At 32.9% G+C, this 26,687-nt stretch overlaps 2 protein-coding genes across 2 annotated transcripts; both read right to left on the bottom strand.

Annotated features, from left to right (window-relative positions):
• Positions 1 to 11,753: 11,753 nt before the first annotated feature.
• LOC149987991 (NDR1/HIN1-like protein 10) lies at positions 11,754 to 13,411 on the bottom strand. The gene has a single exon (XM_090254577.1). The coding sequence runs from the start codon at positions 13,409 to 13,411 to the stop codon at positions 12,656 to 12,658; it is 756 nt and encodes a 251-aa protein (XP_090110703.1). The 3' UTR covers positions 11,754 to 12,655.
• Positions 13,412 to 16,697: 3,286 nt separating this feature from the next.
• Positions 16,698 to 20,119, bottom strand: LOC112290019 (uncharacterized). The gene is made up of 8 exons (XM_024535891.3): positions 19,950 to 20,119; positions 19,342 to 19,463; positions 19,148 to 19,182; positions 18,827 to 18,930; positions 18,255 to 18,458; positions 17,909 to 17,996; positions 17,435 to 17,591; positions 16,698 to 17,135 (listed from the first exon to the last, which is right to left on the bottom strand). Exons 1-8 carry the CDS (start codon positions 20,054 to 20,056, stop codon positions 17,017 to 17,019), a joined length of 936 nt encoding a protein of 311 aa, XP_024391659.1. The 5' UTR covers positions 20,057 to 20,119; the 3' UTR covers positions 16,698 to 17,016.
• Between the last annotated feature and the right edge of the window lie 6,568 nt (positions 20,120 to 26,687).

Genomic DNA, 26,687 nt, shown 5'->3' with positions numbered 1-26,687 from the left:
TCATATGTGCAACCGAGTTGGTCGCGCCTTGAGGAAGAGTGCACATTCTAACCAATCCAAGTGGTGTCCTCATTGTTGTCATATCTCTACTTCCTTCGGCAAGTTGAAATTGATCATAACCTGAATAAAAGTCACCCATTGAATAGATCGCCCTTCCAGCAAACGCCTCAGCAAATTCATCCACAATAGGTCCAATTCCTGTATTCTTGACAGTTACTGCATTCACCGGTTGCATATCTTGAATAAACCGTAGTGACCCATTCTTCTTAGGTACCGTAAACCATCGACTAGAATACGGCGCAAATGAAGGTTTCAATATTTTCATCTTTATCTTTTCTTTTAATAGTTCAACCAATTTAGGTAAATGTGCCCTCGGTACTGGAATCGGTCTTAGATTCCAAGGTACATGCGATACAGTGAAGATAACCATAGGTGTTATAATATTTGGATCCACACATCCAATTTCATAAAATTTGAAGGCAAACGATCTACCTTGTTTAGCCAACATCTTTTTGAAGCAAGTAATTTCCTCCGGCAATAAAGAACCATCAGAACCAATCTTCAATTCTTCAAAAGTCTCTTTAATAAACAGATGTCCAATACTCATTACATCTCTTAAACTTGCTTCTTTTGATGCTTCTCCCATTTGTTCTTTAGAATCTTCTGGTAATGGTCCGGCAATAGGCTTTACCTTCTTATCTGCCGTTTTATATCTCGTCTCTATAGTGACTTCTGGTGCTTGAAAAGATTCAAGCATGGTATAAACCTCTCTTGAATGAATCTCAACAATCTTATCATTATCCCCTAACCGAATATATGTAATCAATTCCAATGAATCTTCCAGTCCATTTTCTTCATAAACACCTAAAATCCTCTCATCATCTTGCAATGTACCTAACTTGCGTAATTGTCCTTCAATATTATATAATCTTTTTCTTTCTTTTCTTTTAAAATCATCAACTTTTTTATACATAATATTTCTATTCTCCAATATACCAATAAAACTCGCATCAAAGACACCTTCATCTCGCGAGAGTACCTCCTCTTTTGTACCTCCATAATCTCGCTTTACAGTGGTACCTCCTCAAAATCCTTAAATCCTTCAACAATCTTTGGCAATGGTTTCTCCTTGAACCTATCTCGATTCCGTTCACGGTTAGGAGGTACTGTTAGAAATTGTACAGCTTTCCTCCCATCTTCGCTCCGTACCCTTACATAAGCAGAACCATCGTCAAGTACTTTTGTTTCCATCCGTATTGCCGTAATATAAGGTTGTCCTAAAATCAACAAATAAGACATTGTATCTTGAACACAAAAATGTTGCTCCGTCGCAACATCCCCAATCCGAATTTTGACATCTGGACAAGCTCCATATAATTCGCCCTGTGTATTATTAGCTGCTCGAATTGCCCATCCATGTTCCATATCAATTGGCCATTTTTGCTTCTTATAAAGATCTTTAGACATGAGATTTATTTCAGAACCATGGTCGACTAAAGCAACAATTGGTTCTTCTATATCTCCTACTTTCACCAATACCTCAGTAGTTGCCCTTGCCCAATGTTTTCGAGTATAATGGCTCAAAGTTTCCATTTCCTTGTCACTAGAATCTTCGAAACGTACTCGTTGATTATACCCATTCTTTTCATTTGTTGGTTGCTTGTAACCAATATCAACTTCTTCTTCATCTTCATATATTTTTGCATCAATAGCACGATTCATTCCAGTTTTACCCATTAATTGCCTCTTTCGCTTAATGCTGTCAATGATAACATCATGAAATTCCTTCTTTGCTATTCTCAAAACTTCTTTCAATGTGAATTCCACCTTAGTATTTAATATACATTCTTCCAACACTCCTTTCAAATTTGTTGCCGCTTCAATGTCAGAAAGTTACTTATAAGCAATTGATTTGTCCTTATCTTTTGTCTCCCTTGTTTTTTCTTCCAATGATGCTGAGGTATCCTTTATAGGCAATTCTTGTGAAGTTGCCTCTTGAGCCTTGTCTCCTCGAGTTTGCCTCTTAGAAGAATTTCCTTCTCTAGTATCATCAAAATTTCCTCGTCTCTTTTCTTTCATCAAAGCTTCATGTTTGCTCTTAGCAATATATGCATGAACTGAAAGAGACTCAACAGGATCCTCCCAACCTGTTCTACCTCGTATTGTAGCTGCAGTTTGCAATAACGCTTCTCGAGGTAATTTCCCTTCTTGCATTGTAGAAACGGCAGAAGCCCAAAACTCACTAGTTTCCGTACTTCTACCAAGGTCATCATCTACTCTAGCACCATAACTTGCACTTTCTCGTGCTGCTGTTTCATGCTCTTTTAGGTAATTTTGAACCAATGCTCTCATTCCTCCCTTGTCAAAATTGGTTTGAAGAAGATCCTCTCTATTTTTCAATACTATCTTCCCATCTTTCCAGCAAATAATTCCCTGCCGTATCATATTATTAAATTCATTGCAATCTTTTCTAGTGTGTGAAGCATCATCACACCAAATGCATCTTTGTACATATCCTTGTTTTGAAACATTCTTCGAATTGTTTGTAGAAGTATTCTCTTCAAGTCTTGCTAATTTGATTTGAAGATCTTGCATTCCTCGTATAATTTCTTCCATTCCCATATCTGCTTTCTTTGATAAGGATGTCGAAGGTTGAACTGTAGGCATTGTTAGTGGTGTTGTACGTACTGGAGCTTTGGGTGCTTGTACTATTTTCTGAATATTGCTCCTATCCTTCCTCCTTTCTCTTTTTGTAAGCAACCCCACCGCATCTTCAATGTTCTTCCACTTTGTTGTCAATCCTTCATCTTCTTCTTTGTCTTCAAGAAGAAGTTCTAATTTCTCTTGCAATTCTCCATCAGCAGCTTGAAGAAATAGATCAACTTTGTTCGGCTCCAATGTCAATTTTTCTACCTTCGATAATTGAGAGTACTGCCTCTCAAAATCTCTTAGTAGCCCTGTTGCTTGCAAATTCTTATTGGGCCGTTCAATCCATTCCAGAAACAGCTTCTTAGTAACGCGATCAACATCTTCTAAGAAATATTCATCTTTCAATGCATGTGAAAAAACCTCCCATGAATTCCCATAACAATTCGTAATCGATGTAATGTGGTCTCTTATCTCCGGTATCGTAGCAAGTCTATATAGTGCAACCATTTTCTTCTCAGAAACTCGATTTAATTCCATTTCACGAACATAACATCTTAAATACCTTGAAATATTCCTTCCATCAAATTGATCAATTTTATTGACCACTACTTGCAATGCTTTGGTTGCCAAAGCTTCCTTTTGATCATTGCTTTGCTGTTGTTGTATTGATAATGAGAAGGCTTGAAACATACTAGTTATAGGCAGATCTATGTGCATACCTTGTCCTTTAGAAGAACCTCCACGAGAAACTGCTCCCAAAGATCCTTCAAAATTTTTATTTTCGTTCTCCATAAAAATAAAAATAAAATCAACCGAAATTCAATACCTTCCACCTCAAGCTTTCACATCGGGTTCACCACTTTTGTCGTATTACGTGCTTTCTTGCTCGAGAACGTGCCGGGCGTCTGGCTATAGAAGGTAGTATGAAGATTCGCCAATAGTCAAGCAGTCTATCAGTTTTTGACTGCTGGAATATAAACGACTAGAAGAATACACCGTAAATCTATACGGATGCCCTTTGACTGCTTGTCGAAGTCCTTTTTGCCCAAGCCGGTAGGTCTCTAGACGTTACAGAGAACCCCGAACAATCCAAACTGCTAATCTCTGATACCGCTTTGTACTTACGATCATGTATCCACTGACTGTCTTGTTAAATTAATCCAATAAATTTCATTCACTCCACATACTCAATCCTATAGACACCCTTTTAATCCTTCAATCACAGACGTAACTCGATTTCACAAAACAGTCAAGAGTAATCAAACCCACTTCATTAAAAAATCCCGATTCACCATTACAACATTGACTTCAGCAACGATTGCCTCAGTCTTCCCAAAACTCTATGAAGAAAAAAAATCCAATTCTCCGTCTTTTCTTCCCCGACCTGAAGCATGAAGCTCCTCTCCAATCCCCTTGATCTTCAAAAACCTCCAATGAAAAGGAACTAGTAACCTTGAAAAGAGCTTGAAGCTAGCTCCTCGATCCAAAAAGAAAAAACCCCCCCAAAACTTATTCTCCCCCTAACCTTATCCTCTGAATTTCTTCAATCTTTTGTCTTGGATCCGGAATTGGCTCCCATCGTCAGAGCTTAGATCCAAAATTGGCTCCCGCCATTAGAGCTTTCTCCTCCGTTTTTACCTTTAAGAGATCCATTTACCGAAAACAACCTTCCTTGAAACGGCATAGAGAATAGGACAGCCTGAAACAGAATCGAAACCCCGTACTCGGGTCCACATTGAGTCGCCCGACCAATTCAGGTCTCATATTGGATAAGAGTCCAGTACTAAGACCCGAATTTTCCCGTAATTAGACTTCATTGGGTTGCCCGACCAATTCAGGTCTCATATTGGGTAAGATGTCCATAGTAACCTGGATGTTCCCGTAATTAGACTGCATTGGGTTGCCCGACCAATGTAGGTCTCATATTGGGTAAGAAGACCCGGATTGGATTCTCGAAATTGGATCCAATTGGCTCTTTGATCTAGGCTCACCCGTCGCGTGAATTGGTCCTTTCCCTTCCTGCTGACTCTCGTTATTGGAATCGAACGGAGCATTTCAGTATGCCCCGGCTGACTGTAACGGGGTGATTGAACCTGACCACTCAGTATTTGCACTGGAGTTGGTCGTTGCTCCCAATATTCGAGGTAACTGAATATTAATAAAAATCCCCTTTCTTTATATTTTCACGGTATACTTGTGTTACAACACGACACTGTCATCATTTGATTTATTCTTCTCTAGCCATATCTTTGTTCTTAATATCTTTCAAATAGTCAATTATTGCATATAATAGCTTCAGCAATAAATTCTTTTAAAAATTCTATCATTGGTATTTTTAGTAACAAATCTTTGATATTATCCTTCAACCCATGTTGAAATTGATTGATAAGGGCTTTTTCATTCCAGTCTACGTTGCAAGCGAGGTTTTGGAATTCAGTAGCATATACGATGGCTAATCATGATCCTTGACATATAAATAAGAACTTAATCTTTACTACTCTTTTTTTATCACATTTTCTAAATGTGGCCATAAGCTTTTCTAAGAATGAATTCAAATCATAAAGGAGTTATAAATCTTTTTTCATTAAAGATGCAAACCAAGAAAGAGCACTTCTTAATAGAAGTACAGTTATAAATCTGACTTGAGTAAATCTATTGGAGTATTGGAAATGATGCAATCTTAGATAGAGCATGACTTATTGCAAAAATCTTCAAAATTTTGATCTTATTCCATCAAACTTCTCAAGCATATTAATCCATATCCCTGTCATACTTGTAGAAGCAAAACTCCAAGGATTTGGTTATAAGGTCGATCTATTTGCTTCCTTCAACTGCACAACTTCTTGCTGCATACTCTAAACTTCTTCCATATGCATAAGCATAGTGCCTCCATGATTCACATTGGAAATATGTGAGATTTCCACTCTTAGAGTGTTCACAAACTCATGCATATCTATAATAGTTGTAAATCTATTTTTACTTCTACTAAAAGTAGCATCCATAATCTTTCCTTCTATAGACAACTTAAAAAAATTTTAAAAATGAAATTAGAGGAAGGTAATTTGCAACCTCTAATAAAAATTTCTATAAAGAAGAATAATCTACTTTCTTTAAGAAAAAGATTTATGTTAAAAAATAAGATTTTTTGTTTAAAGGTGGATAGTCTGTAACCTTCAAAATACAATAGTAGAAGTGGAATAATCCACTTACTTCTAAAATAAGACAAAAATAGTATGTTGGTACTCTTGTCAAACCATTAAGGACAAAAATCTCAAAGAAATAAAATTTTCAATACACTTTTGTGTCACTGAAGAGAACTAGAAAGTCACTCAAAAGGTGATATAATATTAAATTGGAATGGCTATTGCCAAAAATAAGAAGACTAAAAATTCTTGAAATAAGTCTAAATTTTAAAAAGGCATTGATGAGTGTGAAGAAGGCTTCATTCTTAACTCAATATATACTCTTAATTAAGAGTTCCATGGCGATGTCTTATAGGACCTTGAAAACATGTTGACTTTACAAGATACATATCTTAACTTGCAAGGCAAGTTTTCTATATATGCGCTACATAGTTAGCTTGTTTGACAAGCTACTAACAAGTAATTAACTTGTTGACGAATTTTCTAACCTACTAATCAACTATAAATACATGTAAAGTCAAGTAGTGTCTATGAAACTTCTAGGAAGCTTTTCTAAAAGGTCTTATGAAATTAACCTAATTTTATCTACTTTTACGTGATCATGTAACTATTTACTAGAATACCTATGTATTTCTATGACACATTGGCTTTGATATTAAGCAAAAAACACACAATTTTTTTAGTATTTTAGAAGATCAAATTTAGGAACCACTACAAAATAAATATATCCCACTAAGTAGAAAATGTCAACTTCAAATTTGATCCATCTTGTACACCAAGCTAAAGAATCAATAGCATTTTTTGGGCCTCAACTATGGAAAACTTCAAGGAATGAGAATAATTTTTCCAATCAATATAAAATAACCTCCATAGTCACAAAAATATTTTTTAAAATTTTTATTTTTATTTTTATAAAAAGTAATAAAGATCCTTGAAATCTAAAGAAGCCACAAACCTTTTTCTTTATAATCTTCTATGCAAAGTTACAAAAAGAATGAATATTAATTTATATAAGTCATTTATTTTATATAAAATTAAAAAAATTACTAGTAATATGATTAAAGAAAAAGTGCTTAGATTAAATAGTATTGGTATCAAATTTTCTAAAACTTTTTGACATATCTTTGAAAACAATTAAACATTAATGATCAACCAAATTTTAGGTAATGGCCAATTTTCCTATAGCATTGTGAAAGGCCATATTGCTCTCTAACATAAAAGTAATGGTAAAATTTTATTAAGCAATTAGAGGCCTATCATCTTAATTAATATCTCTTATAGAATGTATATTAAAATCATCTATTAATAGATTAAATTAATATTCATGAATATAATTCATTCTAGCTAATTTATATTCGTCTTTCTAATATTTATCTTAGACAAAATGCTACTTATTCAAAAAACTATAAATTGAGCTAAAACTTTAAAATTTAAATGTCTTTTCTTTCTATAAATTAATATTTTTAAACTTATGACATAGTTTAGTGGAGCTTTATATTCAAAGACTTAGAAAAAATTGGTTTTGATGCTTCTTTTCTTCATATAACTAAAACTAGTCTCTAAAACAAATATTGCAATTAGTATTAATAAAGATTTTTAAAAATATTTTTTAATAAAAAAAAGTATTAAATAAGATTGTTAATTTTTGGTATTTTTTTAAACTTACATGATGTTCAATAGTTCTTAATAAATAGAATGACACATAAACAAGACTATTGATTTCTATCAAAATCAATGTAGAAAATAAAGTTGTTATTATAAATAAGATTCTATTTTTATTATTATATTATTTTTAGCCATAGGGACCAAATTTATAAAGGCTATTTGTTAAATTAAAGATTATAAAGATAGTAGTCTTGATATCATTGATCTAAAAAAAATACCAAAGTACTTTGTCTAAATGGATAGTTGGAGCCTTTCAACCTAATTAAGTAAATATTTAATAATTTCTTAATTCTAGAATTATGAATCTTAAATAAATTGCTTATAAGACTTTGGTACCATACTATATTTAGTCACTTATCTTAAATCACAAATACAATACTAGGTCAAAAACTTGAAATAAAATTAGAAAAGTATAGACATAAATGTGGAATATCCTTTAACTTAATCTTCTAAATTCTTTTTATAATATTTAGAATCATTTCTTATGGTAGAATTTTTATATTTCGTTAATTAATATTTATTTATAATTCCATCAAGCTAAAATCTTATATTCATTGTATCAAAAATCTTTTTAAAAAATCAACACTTCCTTTCACTATAAAAAAATATTATCTATATATTAAAATTTACTCTATAAAAATCCATATTTAAAAATTCTTTTATACTTATTTTTTAGTTTTTAAAAATATCTATTATATTATGATAATTCTTTATTAAAATTCTAAGATTGAATTGGCTTAAATAAATATGTAATAGTCTATTTATTAAAAGTGGTATTTCAACTTCTTATTTAATTTGTCAATGATGCAAAAAAAAAATGGTTTTCTTTCTAAGTATTAACCACCATATATTTGTGCCATATAAGCTAGATGAATATAGCCTATTTATAATAATATTAATAAGACCAAATATCATTCTAATTAAACAAGAAGTTTTCATCTAATAGTGAAATCTATTTGGCAACTACTAAGATAGAAGTAGAAGTATTTCTTTGAAGAAATTTCTTGCCAAATTTGGCAAAAATGGTTTATGCCATGGCAAAATCAATTCTTGTATTAAAATTATTGTTTTTTGTATTATCTAAAAAAACCAAGATCTACTTTCTATTGATTTTGGAAATGTCATCAAACTTATAACATCTAAAATTCGGCCACCTTTTTTCTATATTCATTAACATCAAAGTCCTGAACATGAAAATTGTAGAAATCCTTTACTTAGAATTAAACCATGTTTGCTTAAGTTATATCTTCTCTATTTAAGTGTTTTGCAAAATATGGTCTTTATTAAGAAGACTTTGTCTATAGACAATTTAGAATTTTTTTTTAAATATTTCTATTTAAAAATAGAGTTTGAAATAAAGTCTATACTAAAAACCTGATTCAAAAAGGATTAATTAAGTAAAGACAAATTAATTAGAAGTTTATAAAAAAAACTAAAAAAATCTAAAATGTGAAACTATTATTTTTAAGAAATAGGTTAAATTATTGATGACAAAACACATATTAGGTTCTAGATTGGACTAGGACATAAAATCAAGCTTTAGAATATCTTAGTTTAGTGTGATCTTATACAAAAGTGTAAATTAAATTAATTCTAGTAGCTATTTAATTATCTTAATACTTTTATTTCTACTTTTTTGATATAAGGAGCTATATAGTCTAGTGTGCTTTTATCATTTCATTAATGCATTAACTATACCTCATTTTATATCATAAAAATAGAATAAGATAAATCTCAATTAATTATTCAAGTGTTTGACATATTGATTTATCAAGGTATCAAGCTACAAAATAATCTATCTATAGAAATAGTCTAAAATGGATTCATATCCACATTGTAGTAAGTATGTGTGGCAAAATATCATGCAATCTAATAGAAATTCATTTGCCCTATACATAATGATATTATTCATATAATCAAGGTGTTACAACATTAAAATATTATTTTACGTAATCAAGATGTTCCAATAGCAAAGTATAAATGATATTATTTTTTAAAAAGATTATTAGTTTTTAAACATTAGTTTAAGTATATGTCATTTGTAAGCAATATAAATTTTATAGAATTAGTTTTAAATTATTCTTTCTAAACAACCTTATGCCAAATCTTACTAAGTATGTTTTGTTTTTAAATTTTTTGTCACAAACAAGAAAAATAACTAAAGATGTGCTATTGTAGTAAAGTAAAATTTATAAGTGTATGTATTACTATTTAAAACTAATATTGGATAAACTATAAATAAGTATACTACACAAATGAATTTTTGTGTCAGTTAATTAAACTATTTCTTCTATATTTTATAATTTAATATATAGTTCATATTTTATTCTACTATCTAAGAAAGATTGTAAAACAAATTAAGATGTTCATAATTGTTTTTCTTAAGTTTATGTCATGTGATCCGATCCAATTGTAATTTCTAGTATTGGTCTAAATTAAATATCTTAAATAGGCATTTCTTTAAAAAATAATTATTATATTTATTATTATATTTATTTATTATATTTTTATTGTTCATATATGCATAACACAATATTATAGTATGTAAAAATAGATTTTCAAAATTGGTTTTAGATATTAGAGCCTTTATAGAGCCTTTTTAGATCCCTTCTTCAAATTAAAAACTATGCACTTTTGCTGTTTTTATTGTTTTTTAATATTTCTCTCTTTTCATTGCAACCATAATATTATTGTTCTTCTATTTTGTAATTGGAATTACTCTACTTCTTCCTTATTATAAACATATGTAGTGTACATATAATCCTATTTTTGTAGCTTTAAATCCAACTCTAATACTAGTCATCAATTTAGTTGTTATAACAAGCCTTCAATCTCTTTGTTTTAATTTTGCAAACATTGAAATAATATGTACATTTTGTGCATCTTATACTTTGTCTAGATTATATTCGTTTGTTGCAATCAAACACAATGAAACTAACTGAACCACTTCTAGCCACCTTTTTTTTTATTGATACTTTGTCTCCTAGAAATTACAGCTTAACAATGTAGAATAAATCAAACTTCAATAAATTTTTGTCATTTTTGTTATCTTTGCCATTTTTTAACATAGTTTAAAATTTTTTCACGAATACATATGTAATGTAATTTATAATACATATTATCTTAAAAAAAATTAGCAACTAAATATATATTAAAATTAAAAATTCCTTCTTTTTTGTAGTATTTTCTAAAACATTAGAAGTTCAATTAATTTATTAATTCAAACATGATTCCAACAAAAGTGTTTATTTTAAAAGTTAAAAAGATATTTATACAAATTAAAGTTACATCTGCATAATAAAAAAAAAAAAAAGGATACTTTTATGTGCAAGAAATAAAGTAAAATGTATTTAAAATGATTATTTGATTAGTAAAAATTATAATAAAATAATACTGAATTTCATTAAATATAATCTATTTAAAATTAAATTAAAAAAACTAACAATCAAAAACTAAAAAGTAGTTAGAGGCGTCATTTTAAAAAAAAAAAAATAATAATGTAAACTGATCTATTTTATAAATCTACTGTCCATATTTTACATTATTATAAATTATCACAATAATGTAATAATCTATAATAACGTTTTCTAAAAAGATCATATTAAAAATGAATCAAGCCAAATATAAAGTGGCAAAGGATGCATGACATTGTGTTTATATATATTTTTAAAATTGCACAAAGATTATTTTATTACATAAGAATCAGAGGAAGTGTCAGAATCATTAAGAATAATAATAATAATAATAATAACCTTATTAAAACTATGAATATATTTAATATGTATAAATGATACAAAACTAATTTCTTTTAATGCATTACAAATAAAGAAGAACACTGATTAAAAATTCAAATTAATAATAAAATCACTGATGATAATAGTTTTTTATTTTTTATTTTTTAAATGATATTTTTATTAAATTAAATTAAATTAAAGATAATATATCATTTTAGGAGGTAGAAAAGCACAAAGATGAAACAAACCTATACAACATTTTATGTGATTAATTTCAAAAGTATTTAATTTCATTAATAGAGTGAAAAAAATTTTACACTAGGAGAATCATCAAATTCCAACTTTACCCCTCACCACACACAATCCTCATCTCTAAAGTACAAATGCGTTTGTAGCAAATTTAGTGTAAAATCTCCAAAGTCCATTTACTTAGTAATGAAACAAAGTTATCCTTGCAATTCAAATTCATCACGAACTAACTGAGCCACTTATTTTCTCATACAAAGATTTCTTTCACACATTTTCCTATCCAGCGCCTACTGTTTCACATCCCAAAACCATGTGAGTTTAAAAAAATCATATATATATATTGTAAAAATGTCTCATATATTGTGATATATGCAGTACCTCTCACTTTAAAAGCCATCGCAAACACTATCTACCAAAATCCAATGTACTCTCCGGAAACAATGTGGAGGCATTCAATGGACTGAACTATCAATCCATCTCTCTCTCTCTCTCTCTCTCTGTGCACACAATTCGGCACGCATCTTTCGATTCATGCCGTCGGTGACGACGTCGGCGAATGGAGGACGATATTCACGGCACGACGAATGCGTCCCAGACACGAAACTAGCTGCTCTGCTCTCGTATGAGAACAACAAAGCAGCGTGCCAAGAGGAAAGAAGATGACAATCTGTGGCGAAAAAACACGTTGAAGCTCATTGCTCATGTGAGCTCGTCTGAGTGAGCCTGGAGCACGCACCGCACCCTCCACAATGACTAGATTTCCATCGCTAGCGCTGATGGTGGCAGCCTCGTGCCTTTGCGCCACTCGCAAGAGCCTGCACCAACGTTGAAGAGCTTGCAACAAGAGTTGTTCAAAATTGGATGCCTAGATGGGACCTGAAACTCGGCACTCGGAAACCGATGACTCGCAGTTTGTTGTGTCTACTTCGGCCAAAGATGCGGGGTTTTGTTCATGCTGGTGCAAGAACAGCGGTCGCGCTCTACGCTCTTTCCAATTGTTTGTGGCCCACGCCCAAACTATCGGCGCACAGTTGACAAGCACTGCAGTTCACTGGGCTCTTACCCGACTGCGTGTTCTGGGAATTCCTGCTCGATGTTGTGAGGGTTGCAGAGGATAGAACGAAGAATCTACTTAGAGGTTAGAGTAGGAACTTGACTTGAAGTGGAATCGGACCTGAGGCAGTGTCTAAAGATCTGTTGAAGTCAGCGTTTTACTCAAACCTTCTTGCACGTCGGGGCTCGAAGCACCGTAGCGGAGGTGGTTGCGGTTGGAGGTTTGATGTTAACATCGCAGTTGACTTTTACAGTGTAGCTGGGAGTCGTGATGGCGCCAATCTTGAGGTTAAATCTGGCACGCACGTGCAAAAGCAGAGGAATATCTCCTGTTGCGATGTGTCCTTGAAGCGTGGCACCTGTGGTTGGGTCCAAGATGAGTCCCTTTGTGGCGATAGTGACCGGGAACCTCGTGATGTTGCGGTGACCATGGTAATATCCAGCGGCGACGGGAGTGGTACCCAAGAACTGAGACTGGTATTGGGTGTCGATGTCGACCGACTCATACTTGATGCCGATCTTGCCATTCGGATTGTCGGCTTTGATTATGAAACTGACCTGAGAATCAAGGCTTCGCGGAGTAGGATTGTAGACAAATGCGCCGACTCTGAAGTCCTCCACGTCGTACTTCGGCGTGTGAATGGGCCGCAAGACGAGCCACAATATCAGTGCTGTAATCCCCAAGACGATCGCGGCCGTGATGAGCATCGAAATGCAGCCAGTGAGGCAGCAGCAAAAGATGGTCCAGCATGCGCTATGGCTCTTTTTAAGTTTGCTAGTGGTAGGTGGAGGCAGTGGAGTTGTGTTCGTCTGGTGAAGCCTCGTGAAGTGGAAGGGCTTTGGGGAACTGGAGTAAGTCCTAGAGAAACCGCTGTTTGAGAATGTCCTCGATATGTTACTCATAAATTTGGTCGCCATGGTTGCCTACTCGTCCTGATTCTACTTCTACCCTGTTAAACCCAAACCGTGTAATATACTGCCCTAACGTCTTGTCCTCTCAAGGAGCCACCCTGCGCATATCTTATAACCCTCACGTCGAAGACGCAACACCACAAACTTTATCACCAGGTTTCGATATCCGTCTCGAATTTCCCTCCGACAACGCAACGGAATCGCCAGACAACAAGAAGGAGACCTCCGAAACGCCAGAAAACAAGAAGAAGACGTACTAGAAGAAGTAGTAGTAGTAGGAGACACCAGTTGCTGCAAACGCAATACTGAGCAGGATGCAAAAATAAATGGTGCTCCAAGCGAGCACACTGTACTAGTATACAAAGAACGACACGCTGCAGTACGCGGTCCACCTAACACACAACACGCTTGCCTAGTCGTCAACTTGTAACGCTGGGAACAGTCGGTAATGGTGCGGAACAGTGGAAGATACTCCAACCCCATGCCGAACACTCAAGGAAACTGTAAGTCAATGAAGTCGTCCACGAAACCCCCTCTTCCCCCCACCCCCACGAGCCGAGCCAATTCCGCCATGCGGGGGCCACACGGTATGATTCCAGCTGCATAAAGCGGGCAGTATCCTGATCAGGAGCTGACGGAGACGTATGCGTCGACATCGTCAGTCATTGTTCGGCGGTTGTCACTTGAAACACGAAGCCCGGTCTCGATTTGACAATTCAGTCTCACCGCGTCCACTCCCCTCCCCCTCGATGACGCTGTGGGACTCAGGGACGTTTCCTGCTTATATTTGTTTATGCATGAGATCCATATCTCATAGTCTTCATGGTAGATATTTGTTATTTTCTTTTTCTTTGTTGAAACTTTTGCAAATAAAGGCATGACTCTCAGCTTAAAAATAAACGGCGTCGATCGAAAGCATTGCTTGTACCATTTTAACCTTTCGGTATCGATATCAATACACACGCACAAATATATGTATATATATATATATATATATATATATTTCTACGTATATATTCAGATGCAACATATTTTGTCGATTGGGTTCAGATTCCGAATCTAACATGCAAAGCACCGTCCTGGTGTTGGCTCTTTCGGGCTGAATTGACTGGTTGCATTTAACAATTTGACTAATTCTTCGACCACCATCTTCACCTCTTCTCCTGTAGCTCGTGGGGTTTGAGCATATTCTAGGAGGAGTTTCTGAGGATCTTCGCTGAAACCAATTGGGCAACTCTTGACCTGCAGTAGGCGGTACAAGTGGCTCCTAACAAGAACAAGGGAAATAAACAAAAAACAATTACAAAAAAAATATACAAAAAAATGAAACCAACCAACCAAAAACATTAATCATGCGTATGTATGTACGTATGTATGAAAAACTGAGTCAAAGTTCCTATACCATTTATTTGCTTTAGGGCACTTGTGTTATCGATTTAAACGATTTTGGAGTTCTTCTTCTTCTCTTTTTCTCTTCAAGGATAGTAAAAGATGATGAAATATCTCATATTAAGATATTCAAATATTATATGTTGTCATTCTCAATCTTTTTGATTTCATTAAGTATGACTTGTTGTTTCATTTTTAATTAATTTTTGAACTATTCAAAATCTAAGATCCTTATTTTAGATCAAATAATACTTTAAATCAATTTTTAAATTTAAATATTATTTATGAATTTTACTTGTTACTTGATTCACTCCCTTTTTCTAAAAAATATTTTGTACATATAATTATTATGTTTGTATGTATGGTTTCTTTAACATGCACAATCCACAATAATGCTAAATAATCATGTGTATTCTACATAAGTCAAAGAATAGCACCATTTTTTTGTTTCAAATTTATAAAATTTAATTATAACGAGTTATTTATATTCTTTTCACATGTTTCAAATACAAATATTAAGTTTGACCCATTTAAAAAAAAAAAAAAAAAAAAAAAAAAAAAAAAAAACACACTTAGTGATTGCAAATCAGAAACTAAAATAAATAAAAATAAAATAAACAATAACTATTTATTCATATGTGCTCTCTTGTTGATATTATTTATTTTAATATAGATTTTTTTATAATCGTTATATTTTATTTTATTTTTGTATAAGATATTGAAATAACTTACAATTATTTTATATTATTTTCACCAAACTATAAAACTTCAAATTTGAATTGTATACAATACTTCATATTTCAAACTCAAATTCGAATTGTAGTCTTTTTTATTTTAACTTAGAACGGTCAATTAATTAATTGGTTTGTTTATTCACAGTAAACCAGAACACTTACAATCATCAAAATCACTCATTAGTTGCTTTTAGATCCCCAAATTTTAAAAAATCTATAACCTCAAAAGAAAAAAGATGTCAAAGGTCGATGTGAATTTTATAGACCAATGTGTATTCTCCAAAAATAAAAAAATCCTCTACCCATTCTGGTCCTTTGAGGAACTAATAGAATTAACGCAAGAAAAATAGAATTCTAGTGATCACAAAGAATCTACGATCTCCTAGCTTTCAAGGTAACGACATCTCGCCTGATCAGCGGTTGTGAAAAGAGTCATGAAGCTTTTATGAGAAAGACAAATTCTTGGCATCAATGGAAGAATGCACTGCCTGCCGCGACAGTTAGAAGTGACCCATCTGTGAAAGCAACCCAAACACAGACAATAATTTCGTTAAAGACTGCTTGCTGGGTCAAACACACTCACTTTGTGATCAATCACTCCAGTTGAATTTGGTGTTCAACTATAGTCGTTCCCTAGAAGTAGCAGAAGCCTGCAGAGTGTCAAGAAATTCAAAATCTATGAGCTGCTCTACATCAGGAGTCAACACCCAGAATACTGTACATCACGCCCTGCAGACTAAACAAGAGGAATGAAGCCTAACTCCGCCTTCGATACGTAAATGAATTTGAACGATAAATTGGAATACAATCTTTAAAATGTAGAATCAACGGAGAAGGGCTTGACAAACTTCCCTCCCAGGAATGGATTTCACATTTTGGTTGACCAAATTACTGTGGACTCCTATTGCCAGGCAGCCCCAATGTCATTCATCAGAGGAGGGACTCAACGAATTCTTGGACATCGAAGGAATCAGCCAGGCTTTGAACTACATCTCAGCTTTTCAATTATTTTCCTATCATGACCAACGTTTGATATTCTGCATCAGCATTCGAGTGATGGTTTGGAGATCAGACTGCGGATGCAGTTTCTGTGAAGATCAAAATGAACGTCTGCCAGGGGAACAATTCCATATGTTCACAAGAATCCTCTTCAGCTAAGTGCTACTGGATGAATGAAACATGTTTATATTACATACTGTACTGATAACCTTCATACGCAGCCTCAGCCAACCTAAGGAGTTAGCTATGATACAGAATCTAATCTTTTATTCACTGCGTCATGAAATGCTCCTTTCGTTTCCATCCTGTCATTTGATAGTAGATCCTGGTGACTATGGAACATCGTGCTACATAATAACTGTCAGAACTATCAACTTTGATTTATCCTGTCTTGGTTGCACATTATGAAGTCTCGATGCCGCAGAAATGGAATAAAACCAAGAGAGAAACTGATCCCTGTTCCAGCGGTTCTGGAATACAAAGCACGCTCTAGGCTTTAAACTCTGAAGATGGTTCAACTTTTGGGAACACATTCGAGTCCAAAGGTTCGCCTGCTTTCAAATTTTGTAACTCCAACCCAGCATTCAACCACACATAATGCATTGTCCCTGCAATTGTTACGATAAATCGCTCATTCTTACGTAACACCAATTTAAGCTTTCTCGTATGAAATAATAGGAATCGGCTTCGAATTGCTCCTATGTTCAAAGTATCTGATTCTAGGATCCTAACAAAAAAAAAACCTTCCGAGATCCAAGTAAGCAATACAATCAACCATCCCAATTCGACATCTAAAACAATGTAATTTACGATATCAAGGTCAACACTGGGACATAGCAAATTAAATCATACTGGAATAAAATTACCTCAAAAAGAAACAACTCAAAGGTAAAGAGCAGATCAATACCAGGGCGAGGATCAAATCGAACATCTTCCCCAAACCAGCGAGTGGCATATGCTCTACGCCGTCCACTTTGTGAAGAGATACCAGGAGCACCATGAACAGCAAAGCTATGGTGCACTAAACAGTCACCAGGATCCATATCCCAGGTCAACAGCTCAAACTTGAATCCCACATTATTTTCAAAATCAGTTCGTAAACCCATCACGCTTTTCAAGTACATAATACGCATAACCCTTCTAACTGACAGAATGTATACTTCTTAAGCAACTCATCTCAAGTTCAGTTTCCGTGATTTCAAAGACAGCGTCGTCATAACAATCAAGAACTTACAACATGACTGAATGAGCATTGAAGTCATTATAAGATAATGATGATAATACTGTGAGACTTAATTAGTAAATTGTGTGTGTGATTCAGTAAGATCGTTATTGAAAGATGCAGGGAAGATAGTACTGAGTTATACATGTCCAAAAGTACCTCGTCACGTCTATTTTCAATATCTGGAGCATCAGGTAGGGCAGCGGACTCTTTGTAGCGCTGCTCATCACCTGAGAATGAGGCAATCCTAATTAAAAATGCGGTATCACAAGCGTCAGTATTGCAGAATTAAAAAGAATCTCACGTTTCAACAAAAGCTGCAACATGAACAATGGATAAAATCAATGCAGTCAAATAATGGTAAAAACAACACGCTGTAATCCCACAGTTATGTTTCATAGCGTGGTCGGGAAATTTGAAAGGTGTTACGATTGACCGTGACAACGAAGCTTGCAAAAACATATACAGGTTTAAGAACGTCTAGACAATGTGTTCAGGAACTTGCTTGTGAAAAAGCTGCCACTTGTGCGATCCTTTGACATACTTGACACAGGAGGATTTCGGGACGGGATCCAATGCCAGCCACAAAGAGACGACTTGATTACCCTTCAGTTGCCAGTAGCTGTGATCATTGTGCCAAGGGGTGGCCTTGCGTGTGCCAGGCTCCTTCACAAATAGTTGATCATAAAATAACTGGACCTTCTCTCCCCTGCATCAAGTTCTTCCCCATTAGTGATCAATCCATCAACCGAGGTTCAAATTGAAGCTGTAGAACTAGAGTACTATCGATATGTAAAATTAAAAATTCTCAGCTGCATTAAGCACATACGAATAGAACCAGGACTAAAATATTATTCAAATGAACTTTACTCATCAGTTTAACAAGTTTCAATTCAAATTGCACGCCATTTGATGCTCCACAGCATTTCAGATAGGATTGGTTGGCTGGTAGATGAGATCTGCTAGTAAAATGAATGCATTGGCTGCTACATATTAACTGGTGTGACAAAAAGAGCACTAAAATCATCCTAGTGCTGCTGTTTCAAAAAGACGAACGATGAAAAGAAAGTGGCCAACCGCATCATTTGTCGTGCTATTTCGGCGGCAGGAGACTCGTAGATGAAGCGCCGCATCGTCTCATGCCGTCTCCAAAGAAACTGATCATCATGAAAGCGTCCTGGCTGACCACATTACCCGTACTCCATACATCAAGCTAGCTACAAGCTTCAAACGGTCCGTGGGCAGAGATCGTAAGCGTAATGAGGTTTGAAATTACAAGCTATCCGATTCGATCTATGCCACTGCACTTCGGCGATCCACTTGATGAAATTCTATAAGTTAGAATTTGAACCTAGTATGACAGAAACATGAACGTGATGCAAGGAATGAGAATGCCACCTCGCCTGGTTTTACGTGTTCGTCACATAGTATGCCTGCAAAGAAGTCGAAAGATTGACGGTCAGGGGCTATGCCTTTCAGGTAGAATTGGTTGGCTGGCAGATGAAATCTCACAACGATGTCTACGCGGAGACACTAACTCCAATGAAACAGTAATTTCCATTCGAAATCATATCACATAAACGCAATACAACCTGGATTTTTCATGTTTTCTTCGGCCGCAGCGCGAAGTTGATCGATCCACTCAGGCGGGAAAAGTTGACGCACCACAGTGGCCCCATCCTCCTCAAAACGCCGAATCTCTTCCTCAGAAATACTGTCATATGTTCCAGACACTGTTCGTTACGCAAAAGCCTAATTCTGTTCAAGATTCTATAACCTCACGACAACAACGCTCACTCTAGAATCCGTTAAGTTTGATCAGTTAAGCAATGTTCACTTCACTCCATAGCCGCAAATAAATCATCACAAATTCATTCAAATCGTAAGCATTTCGATATATTCCTCAATTTCACTCCAATAACTTAAAAGAGAATCCTTCGACCTTGCTCTAATCTCCAGCCATTGGTTGTACACCTAAAGCGTGACACCTATGTTCATCGTAGTTGGTCACCAAAAAAATTTGAAAACTCGAAAAAAAGATTTACTAAACACTTTCAATTACGCTTGCGACCTCTAACACCACATTCTATTCGATCAGCCTTACCACAGAATCTCGCCACAAGAAAAAAAAATGCGCCAAAACTTCCTGCAAAATCCTCCTAAAAGCGACGAAACGAAATCGAGAGCACGGGGCGCTTACGAGTTTGAAAACGACGATGAGAAGGCGCGAATAGACAGCGTACTTCGCCTAAACGCCCCTTGTTCAGTCAAACCACGCCATAGCACACTCGTGAGCGACAACGCCATCGCTCTCCTCCTCCTCCACCGCCTCCGCTTCCTACACCTTTGTCTAAGAAATCACCGAATATCATCGAATTTGAACATGGAACAACACCCCTATTTGGCATAAATCCTCAGAAGCCTGGCGCAGACAGGACTCACACAGCGACACTGTGCGATCGATGAGCATGAGCGTTTTCGGCATGGAATCTGGCAGAAAAGAACGATTCGGCTCCCTTTGGTCCCCACACTTCCTTTTCGTTGAGACCTCGACGAAGGGTTTCTTCATCGTCGAGATGGAAACGGAAAGCTATCGGACGTCAACTTTGAGGACGTAAGAACTTGTCGTCCAACACTTTCGTTGTTTACCGAAAAACTACAATGGAACAAAGGCATTTTGATTCGCCGAGGAATGGCTTTGTTTGAGCATGTTTAAAATAAATCATTGGTGCAAATATAACAAAAAATTTGTAATTAACTATGTAGTTTTTTTGTACCTGGGGACTGTGAAATATTGATCAAAATCTAAACTTAATTTTCTTAGAAAAGGAGAATTCTAAAAAGAAAAAAAGAAAAAAGAAATAAACATTATATTGACTTGTGTATAAATAAATTGTAATAAATAATTAATTTTTTATAAATTTTATAAAATTTAATTTAATTTTTTTTACAATAGAAATTATATATATATATATATATATATATATATATATTCATATCATAGTCTTTGGATCTGAAAGTAGAAAAATATATTTTTAAAATTATCATTATAAATTTAAAAAATTATTAATTTTTTATAATTAAAATATTATAAATATATATATATATATATATATATATATATATATTAGAACCATTTAGTATTATATATAATTATATGATGTAATGGGATATGGATAAGATATTCGTATTGTTGATGCATAGAGATAGGTAGTTGGAGTCATGTTTGAGAAGTTTCTAGAAGTTTCTAGAATTGGAATTAGGTTGGTGGTTTATATGGGACCTACCATAGAACTTTCTAGAAAGGGCTTAGGATAGTTAACTAGGTGGAACTCACTATTAGGAACATTCTAAAAAGCTCTAAGATAGTTGGATAAAGTATAAATAGGACTAACTAAGATCATTAGGATATTTGGTTAGATATAGCTTTGATCTCTTTCTCTTACAAAAATTTGGTTTTGCACTTTTTTGTTTAATTTAGTTATATTTTCTTTTACTTTGTTCTACCTTTCATAATCTATTTTGTTTAGGTTTGTTTAGTTTTGTTCTGTTCTATGCTATTCTACATTGTGACGAGATTCATATTGCTATGGATTGAAAGGATCATAGATCTTAGAGATAATTCAATCTTGTTTCATATGATGTTTTATCAAATGCTTTAAGTGCAAAACTTTAGAATTAGTAATTTTTAAAAAAATTCATTGTCTTTACAAATTAAATTCAACAAGAAAATCAAATTAATAAAATCTTTAAAATCTATTTATATATCATTTTTTTAGTAAAATGATTTAATTTAGTATTTTATAAAATATATCTAAATTTTAATATATATATATGATTTTATTTAAGGTATAAAGACAAGAGTCAAGAAATTGATAATTATAAGGAGATACGTCTCTAAATTTGTAATAAGATTGTATATAAGAGTGTAAGCCAAAACAATTTAGGATTATATTGCAAAATACCTTTTTTATCTTATAGAAACTTCTAAATGAAGCTTTAAGGTTAAAAAAACATTCTAGAATTCTAAAAAATCTTCTATGATTTTTTTTGAAAAATTAAAAAATATTTTATATAACTTTTAACAATTATATAATTTTTTGAATGCTAAAAAAAGACTAAAAAAGCTTCTAGAATCTTCTATAGATTTATTGATAGTAATAAAAATACTCCAAAAGTCTTAAAAGGTTTAAAATTATTTCTTTGGTCCTTTAAGGCATGACATTTTGTTAGTTTGAAATAGATTTTAAAAATTCTAATATTAATAGTTATTTTATTTTTCTATTATATAGATATGTTGATATTGTTGTATGCATTAATTTTTAAAATTTTTAATATTATTTTTTATAATTTTGAATATTAATCTTTAAAATTAATTATATTATTTTATAAGTAAATGAATCAATTTTTTTATCTACTATATTTAAAATATCTACTCTTATTTAAAATAATTATTATTTTAAATAGTAAATTTATTTTATATTTATCATCAAATAAAATATATTAATTATTTTTAAATCATAATAAATTATTTAATTAATATTTGATTTAAATATAAAGTAAAAATATTCAATTTTAATGGCTTATTGATTATACAATATATTATACATAAAATACTTATTTTTTGATATGCAAATTATAGTTAACAATCTTTTGAATAATATAATTAAATATCTTTGACCATTATTGAAAGTATTTTTGGAAGGAATCTTCTTTATAGAAAACAAGCTATTATTGTGTATTTAATAAAATAATTTATCTTAACCATTGTTAATTCTTCATTAATGATTATTCCTTTTATTTTTGTTTAAATGTTTTTGAAGTACCATAGTTCTTTTCACACTTCGTCAAAAAATATCTCACTAGTAACCATTCTAATTTTGTGATAAAATAACATGTTTTATTTAAATTAAATATATTTACATATAAAATATTCTTATATTTTTATCTAAAGAAAACTTAGTATCTATCATTAATAGGTCTTTTTAATGCATATTACTATTGAAACATAGCCAATTCACAATTATGTACTAAAAATCTAAATTCTTAATCCTAACTTTATTAAGAAGGGTCATAAGGAGGTTTGAAGTATGTCAAAAAAATATAAAACTTGTGGGATTTAATTTACCTACATAACCTCACAAGTATTCCATCTTGCTTTTCATTACCAAATATTACCACCTCAAATTAAATATCCAACTAGAAAAAAATCCTATTCCTACAAAGTCACCTTTCATTGTTGGCCTACTTCTTTTTGGCATCAAAAAAGGTACTATGCTTTGCTCATGCCTTGACGTGCTGCAACTTCATGTATGTTGTGATGTTATTTTAAGGCATCTTACAAACTAAGGTATTTATCCAAAAAATCCTAATTTAAAATGGCATAGTTGTGATAGTCATTAGATACCTAGAAAATGCATGTTAAGATTGCCAATTTTCATGATATTGCTTGTCATGAGGTTTTTCTATAAGAAATTCCATATTGCGGTTTTTATTTATCATCACCACTTGTTCTAATATAATGTGATCATAACGTCACAGCTCATCTAAAGATTAATTGAGTTCTTATCAAATATGGAAACTTACCAATTCAAAATAGTTTCAAGGAGTAGCATGTGTCATGGACATATATATTTACTTTAATAATTACTAAGATAATATAAATAGTTAGAAATAAATAAAAGTAGATTAATTTTATAATATCTTCTAAAAAAACTTCTTAGGAGCTTTATACATATAATTGCATCTTTATACATGTTTAAAAGTGATTGATAGATTATAAATTTGGCCAAAAAATTAGCCACATGATGCATGTGTTTGTAGCTTGTGATAAAAACTAATGATGTGGCATATTATAAAAGGGGTAGAAATTTGTTTTTGTAAGATATTGGTAAAGTAGATTAATCTTTCTTAGGATAGTCGATTCAGTAAGACGATGATTGAATTAGTTGTGAAAAACAGTTAAGTAGGGAATGACGGTTAGAATTTGGAATTTTAGAAGTAAAGCATAAGTACGTTGAAGAAGATATAGTAAAGACAGATTGTGATAGTCATGAGCCAACATAAGCTTGGTGCTACATCTTTATTTTTTTTGTTGTTGAAGAGTAATGGATAGTTTTTGAATACTGAGAAGTGACTCTCTGGAATAAATCAAAGATTGATTTATGAGTTATTGATTATGTAATTGGAATACTGTGTGATTGAATTATATGAGAAGTTATTAGAAGATTGATTATGGATGGAAGATTATAATTGTTGTTTATTGAGAGTTGTGTGTATTTTGACAAAGGAAGTTTGTGATTATAGAAATGGTGTGAATCCAGATTGGTTAAAATGAAGTTTGTTATTTTTTGTGTTGGATGGAATTTATGTATTTTGAGCGATCTTTTGGGAGTACAAGGTTGCACCTTGTTGTTATAACTTGTTGAAGGAGTGTTATTACTAAGAGAAAGCATTGTAGTATTTCTTGGTGTTTTAGTAGTTTGGATTAAGATGAATTGTGTGATCCTAATGTGTAAGCTCATGCAATACTCTTTCCTTGTATTCGAATACCCCTCTACAGATTTATTCTGAAAAGAATTTATAAAATAAATAAAATGATAATCACATTTTGGCACCGCTGCCAAAGATCGATAATAATATTGAGCATTAGGAATTAACGGCCAAACAAGTAGTTTTGGATGTTACGTGAAGAGGTTATAAAATTGAAATTAGTTTGAAAGTGAAGAGAATTGTATAGTTAGATGGAAGATAGGAAGCAAATTGAGCAGTATATCATGAAAGATTATGATTATTAAGAATGAAAATATTACAATAAAGAAAACATGCTAGTCAAAGGAAAGACAAGAGAGAGTATAAGCAAGAGAATTGTTGCAAAACGAGCAAGAACGTAAGTTAAAAAGAAAGTGTTGATAAAATTAGATTAAGCCATGGTTGCATGCCTATCGGCATATCTGAGCATATCTAGAAGGTGATCGATCTCTAATATTTTAAACATATTTACCATTAAAAAAATTACCAAGAGTACTTGCGGACAATTTTGTCCATAGCCCAGCATATCTCTTGAGCTTGTTAACTATAAATGGAGGAAATACAAAAAAATTGGATATTCCATTAAGTACCTTCCTAATAGTGGAAATTGTGGATTCTATTAAAATTGGTTCAATAGAATGGCAGAAATTCCTTGCCAATATGGGCCAATTCTGCATATTTTAAAATTTGTCATTTTCATCTCTAATTCAACTAATAAACTTATTCAAGGATACTAATAATAAATTGAGGAGGTCAAAAAGTTTGAAAAAGATAATTGGAGAAGCCAATGGTAATTTTAATAAGAGATTAAGCAGCATATTATCCTCTTCAATGATGACGAGTGGTCCAATAGTTCTAATAGTAGTCCAAATAGGTGACGTAGGTGATTGCACAACTAGAGTGGCTCCATTACCTACTTTTAAGAGCTTCCCAGGTATAAATCTAGATCAACACTTGTCTCAACCCCTGATTGCATGTATAGCTAATAATGGCAGAACTAAAGATATTTAGTTGTGGTGGCTTTCAGCGACCTTAAAAGACACAATGTTTGAATGATATAACTGCCAATCAATGGATCAATTTCTTAATTAGAAAGCATTGAAGAATGCATTTTTAATCCATTTTTGCCTAATTGGTTTTGAGAATCGACTTCAAAAAAGATTAATGAATAGCAAAATGAGTCCAAGTGAGGCAGTGAAATTATACTATGGCCATGTGGCAAATATACTCCGCAAGTGGCCAAATCATCAAATGCCAAAGGCTTTAGTATTATCCATATTAATCAACAGATTGCTTCCAAACGAACTAAAAATGTTTGTAAAAGAGGTTCAACCAAATACGATAATTGTATCTCTTAATCGAGCCAAGGTTTGAAAGGAATGCCATTATGATCAATTTTTAACTACAGGAGCTACTATGATTCCAGTTCAAGGAGGTTATCAAATCTGAGTATAGAATAGAGCAGTGGTTAGTTATCCGAGAATGTTCGATACAAGGGTGAATTCATGTACCAATACATACGAAACAGTTAATGTTACCCCATTGCAAGCTATACCACCAAGCATGGTAATATCGTAGTTCCCATACTTCTCTTATCACCAGCAACCATTAACTACGACAGAGTTGCCAATAATATCAGCTCTGAAGGATTCAAATAAAACCTTGTTATTAAATTTGACTAAAAAATAGAAGAAATGGTAGTCAATATGGAAAAGGATAAAGAAAAGAGGCAAAACTTACCAATACTAGGCCCAATGTATGGTGTAGTAATTATAAGGGTCAGAGTCATTTGGTGACAAAATGCCCCTCTCCTCCACAAATGATTGTGTAATGTACATTCTCTTCAAGAAAGCATTTGGCAGCTTATTATTGGAATTATAAAAAGTAACAATAGTTTGGTAATTAGATCATGATTCTATTCACGTAGTAGAATATCAATTAAGTTCAAACAAAAAATACATTGTCGGAGTAGAGAGAGTTTGCTTCAAGAAAGCATTAGGCTTCTGGCTATCACTAATAGTTCAATCAAGCTTCAAAATAAGGAAAGCCCTAAGTTTATATATAAATTTTTCCTTTTGAGCAATTACACCAAATACACAAGCCTCAAGTAACCAACAACATCCAAAATATGATAAAATCCTCTAAAACCTTGTATATCCTTATGTGGAAATTTTCTCGAACTTCAACATGTCATATCTCCTAATCCGACAGTCCAAAAAAACTCAAATTTTACATGAGGCATTGATATATTCTTATTAACTTCTACAACAAATTTCAACTACAAATTCATTGCTCATCTTGAAATATCTTGAAAATCCTAACAATCGCTTTAAACCCTTGACTTTATATACCCACATGTAATTTTCTTCATATCTCACAAAATATAAGCTCAAATGCTACGAAATTT

Source organism: Physcomitrium patens, chromosome 12, assembly GCF_059467195.1.
Source record: "Physcomitrium patens ecotype Gransden chromosome 12, ASM5946719v1, whole genome shotgun sequence".
Classification (NCBI taxonomy): Eukaryota; Viridiplantae; Streptophyta; class Bryopsida; order Funariales; family Funariaceae; genus Physcomitrium; species Physcomitrium patens.
The sequence above is the reverse complement of the archived record's forward strand: the minus strand, read 5'-3'. Positions and strand labels throughout refer to the sequence as shown.